The sequence below is a fragment of the Morone saxatilis genome, unplaced genomic scaffold (assembly GCF_004916995.1).
Source record: "Morone saxatilis isolate NCDOM2014 unplaced genomic scaffold, NCSU_SB_2.0 Contig4, whole genome shotgun sequence".
NCBI lineage: Eukaryota > Metazoa > Chordata > Actinopteri > Moronidae > Morone > Morone saxatilis.
In genome coordinates, this window is record NW_023339984.1 from 6,702,118 (window position 1) to 6,706,836 (window position 4,719).

The 4,719-nt window shown below is 41.4% G+C and overlaps 1 protein-coding gene across 8 annotated transcripts in view; it reads right to left on the minus strand.

The window, feature by feature from the left end:
• The window catches only part of LOC118337875 (nuclear factor 1 B-type-like), a 65,702-nt gene that overhangs the window by 8,860 nt on the left and 52,123 nt on the right, over positions 1–4,719 (minus strand). For all 8 annotated transcript variants that reach the window (XM_035675002.1, XM_035675000.1, XM_035675004.1 and 5 more), the window contains 2 exons: positions 3,420–3,555; positions 2,559–2,641 (listed from right to left, as the gene is read on the minus strand). In XM_035675002.1, the coding sequence (XP_035530895.1) occupies positions 2,559–2,641; positions 3,420–3,555 (219 nt within the window). The remainder of the gene's footprint in view (positions 1–2,558; positions 2,642–3,419; positions 3,556–4,719) is intronic.

Here is a 4,719-nt window from a genome sequence, read left to right on the forward strand (position 1 = left end):
AGACACAGAGAGAGAGACAGACAGCGTGTGTATGTGTATGTGTGTGTGTGTGTGTGTGTGTGTGAGTGTATGTATCCAGGGACTTCTATTTTAGTGGTGCCACATTTTAAAATAGGCACTCTAAAAAGTAGGTTGTTTTAAGCTTCACCACGAGTTATCAGATGACTATTAAGTTATTTCATAGTAATGAAATAATGTAATTATCATTCATAGTTTGAAATTAACACTGTAACAGCAGTTTGAACAAGGATCAGGAGATCTGTGTATGTGTATATTATTAAAACAGTGATTCCAACATTCCAAAAATTGTATTGCTTTCTGACTGTTCTGTTTTTCCTCAAAAAGAAAAAAAATTTAAAGTAGCTCTGACAGCAGCAGAAGCAGATGCGGTCCAAGTCATGGCCTCTGTCCATCATACAGACAGACAGACAAAGAACAGTGAATCTCCATGATCCAGCTGCAACACTGAAACGTTTAAAAATCTTCTAGACATACGTATTAGACGTGCTGTCCTTTCCTACCAAGCCTAGCGACAAACAGCTGCAACTAAACAACTAGAAGTGTCACCAAGGCTCACGGATCCCACACAATAAACATCCCATCGCCAGATGAGGACAATGACAGAGTATTCGGTGAAAGTGTTTAGTCCTGATGGACTTGGCTCTGTGTCGGCTCACTCTGCCAGGCCAGATCCCAGGCCGTTAAATCATACCACAGAAAACAAAAACAACTGTGACAAGCAGAAGCATGATGAATCAATGTGAAGACTGTTTAGAGTTCCCTAAGCCGACAAGACCATTTATTCATCTGGATATAGCATGTAATAGCCTTTTAGAAAGGTGTCACTGTTGTGCTTAAAAATCCTCCCGTCTTTTTAATATAACTCTTTCCAAACCGAGTAAGTCCAAACATATCTCAGCTGATGTGTTTGTCTTTGCTAGGCCTAAAATAATTCATGCTTTGTCTTCTCAGTGCTGCAGGATCACAAGTGTGTTTTAAGATCATTCAAATTTTGATAATTACAAATGATTAAATAAAACAGTATATTTTGATTATATTATCATACTGTATTTCTTCAAAGGATATTTATATATCAGGCTGATTTACACTCCAAAACAAAAAGACCTTATAGCCTCTGGGGGCAAAGCTTTGGACAAAATGCAGTGGCTCATGCAGTTACACTCAGACTGCTGCTGTCTTGTGTAGTCACTTTGTGCCCCACTGAAAGAAGTAGCAGGGCTACAAGAAAATGTGGAAGACAAACTGCGCAACATCAGCCAAGTGAATCCTCCCTCTCCTCCTCCTTCTCCTCCCGAGTGGAATAAAAGCATCCCACGACTGCTGACAAACATTCAAATGTTTTTTGCCTACTCTGATTTTAGGAAAAAATGGGGAGAAAGAAAGGCAGAGAGAGAAAAAGAAAGACTGAAAGAGGAGTGAGGAAACAGAGGCCAGCTTTGTCATTCTTACTAAACATAAAAAAAAGGCGAGCTGAGGAGAAACCCAGCGATCATTATGTAGCCGCGTGCAGATGCATTCAATTAGTTGTGGTTGGAAAAGCCTTGGCCTGAGACCAGCGCTTTCAATAAGACGGGGTGGGGGAGAGCACTCTCGCCCGTCCGACAACACCGCAACACTCCTAACCTCGCAAATACACTCAAACACACCCACACACGCACACACAGACACACATGGAGTCACCACATCTGTCCTAGGACCGCTGCTGGGGCAACCGCGTGACGCCAACGCTAAATATTCAGCTTGTGAACCATAAATGAGGGAGTGTACTGATTACATGTGGAGTGTGTGTGTGTGTGTGTGTGTGTGTGTGTGTTTCTAAAGTAGTGTGTGAAGGAAATAGAGCTAAGCACATTACAGTCTCAAAGTCACCCACATGTCCCATCCATCTTCTGAGCAGTGGCTACACAATGACAGTGAATTTCCTGACACTTTCATGTCTTTCTTTAATGTGACCTTAGGAAAAATAATATCCTATATGTTCAACAGCACTAAAAATTTAAGAGAAAATGTAGTAGCGATGTTGTTATGAGGTTAATTGTACACTGCTTACACAGTGTATTTTTCAAAACATGTTTGCTATATACACTGGATATAACCTCCTCTGATTCAGCTAATGGCCATACTCAGAATATTAAATTTAAGGATCTTTCAAGGGTCCTTAAAAATAATGCATTAATAACACTAAAACTTTGGTTAAAATGAACATAGCAGTAAAAAGAGAACAGCATCATAGCATTTAAAGCAAAATTGAGTGGATTACCACTGTGATCTACTATATTTAGCTGTGCTAGGCCTTAATCATTTTTTATGCCAATAGTGACTGCTATGCTTGACCTCAGCCTATGAGTTCTCTAAACTGAACTAGAAGTCCTCTGATCTGACGAGACAGTTTAATGCTTCCTACAAATCAAATTCAGAGTGCGACAGGCTTTCGCAGAGGGCAGGGATTTCACTTCTTATGTGCAGGGAGATGGGAGACAGAAAATGAAAGGATAAGAGGAGCAGGTGAGCTGAGTGCTGGAGGGGGGAGATCTCACCTGTTGCTGGTGGAGGAAGGCGGGATCTCTCGGGCTCAGGCCTACGAAACGGTTAGCCGTCGGGGTGCCGGGAGCTGAGTAACCTGGGTAACATGCCATCACAAAAACACAAATACATGCTTGCATTAGAAACAGCAGTTCAGGACTTTTTTTTGTTTTGGGCCCACTTCCATCCTTCAGTCATTTGGACACTTGGCAATGGGATATTTTTTGCAGTAATGTGTTTTATAATTTGAAATTCTTTTCCTAGATGTTTTACAGATTGCAGATTACACTGTAGATGTTTTAGTTTTGGACTGTCAAGTGTCATTTTTTTTAAATACATCTTTTGGGCTTATTGGTCAGGATAGCTGAAGAGCAACAGGAAAGGGGGGAGAGACAGGTTGGACTTAAACCCATTGCCGCTGCAGCAAGGAATCATTACATGCAAGCAAAGCAAAGATCAACTTAACACAAAGTGAAAATCTTGATTTCCAGTCACTTTGCTGCCCTGATGTAGGTGTGTACTCAATGGTGTGTCAGTACACTGTGACATCACTGATGGGCGTGGTTGCAGACCATACTTATGACCATACACAACTTCACCCATCACTGACTAAAACAGACTTTAAATTTAACAAAAAAAGAGCACAGAAACACTGACATACTGCTATTTAGCCTGGTATGTAAACATTATTCCTTTTATTACCATTTTAAGTTTAGAACCTTAGTGCTCTTACAATATTCACAAGCATAAGAACTAAAGAAAAACCTAATATTGGGTCTTGTTATGAGATGTTGAATTGAAGGGTGCTGTTTGGTGGATGGTGTGCAGGTCTGCGCAGGCGTTGTGGTTATCAGTGCCAGTTGGTATAGACTCACCTTCTGTGGATGTGGTGATGGGCTTAGTGTCGGGCATAGAGAGCGAGACAGGCCGCACAGCGCCATGGTGTGGGGAGGGAGCCAGAACTGGGGTGAAGTGGCCTGGGACCTTTCCCACCTGACCACTGCTGTTAGGCTGCAGGTGAGGTAGAGACAACAAGAAAACGCAATTCAGCACAGAACTTTTTTAAGAATGCTTAATTTTGTCCAGATTTAGGGGATGTTCCTGCCAAACATGTGTGAATTGCTTTACTTCATCTCTGGAGTTTATCAGTCTTTGTTTTGGTTTGTTTAGTAAAATGAGAACAGTGATGAACAACACTAAAAATATCTCAGTGACAACAATATCCAAACTATAAATATTAATATCTGCTGGTAACTTATGTTAGAAATAAACAAAACAAAACAGGAAAGCTAAATTAAGGCAAAAATCACAATCATGCTTTGATAAAGGTTCTCAGCCAAACATCTGTTTTGTCTGCCCCCAAAACCTGTGTGAGGACAGACAAATTGTGTTTTAGGACTTATGTTTGCAAGCTTGTTCTCTTGTAAATGTGCAGTTGGGCAGATCTCAGTAAAACAATACAAGCATGTAACAAACTACACTTATCCAAAATGGCTAGTATTAAACAAGCTGAATGCCCTGTCCCCGTTCCTGGGGGTGTTAACTCATCTTAATGGCTCTGTTTGGCCTCACAGACCTAAAATCAACAACAAAAGGTGACTGGACCGCTCTCACTCTTACATTTAATGCTACGCGTGAAGAAAAGATTTTAGTACTTTCAGTCGCTTTGTTGTCACAGTTATTACTAAAACTCTGGGGGGCACGAGCAACAATAGATCCTCAGTCCCCGACGATGGATTTCCTACATGATTTTAAACAATGATTTTAATGGCGCTCATAAATGGAATTTAGGAGGACTCGGGCGTGAAAAGACAGAGGGAGCTGCGGAGTGACCTGTTACAATGGTGTGAATGCGCGAGTATAGAAAGCGAGGCAGAGAGACTATATATATAGAGAAAGAAATAAAGGAAGCTAGTGGGAGCTACTCTTTCAGACGGCTGGAGACTGTCTGGGGCGTTCATTTCAGGGCCGCCCCAAGTTCAAAACTCAAACAGGCCTTTTTGGAAAAGAATTGTGTCCACAGGGTTCCCTCCCATGTGAATAGAATGTTTAATTAGAGTGTAATATAATCTGCGTTAAAGCAAGCATAAAAACATTCTGGCACTCGTCCATGGGATTATAAGCGCTGTGTTATTTGCTGAGCTCACCCCCTCCCTCCTCCATCCTCCCTCCTCC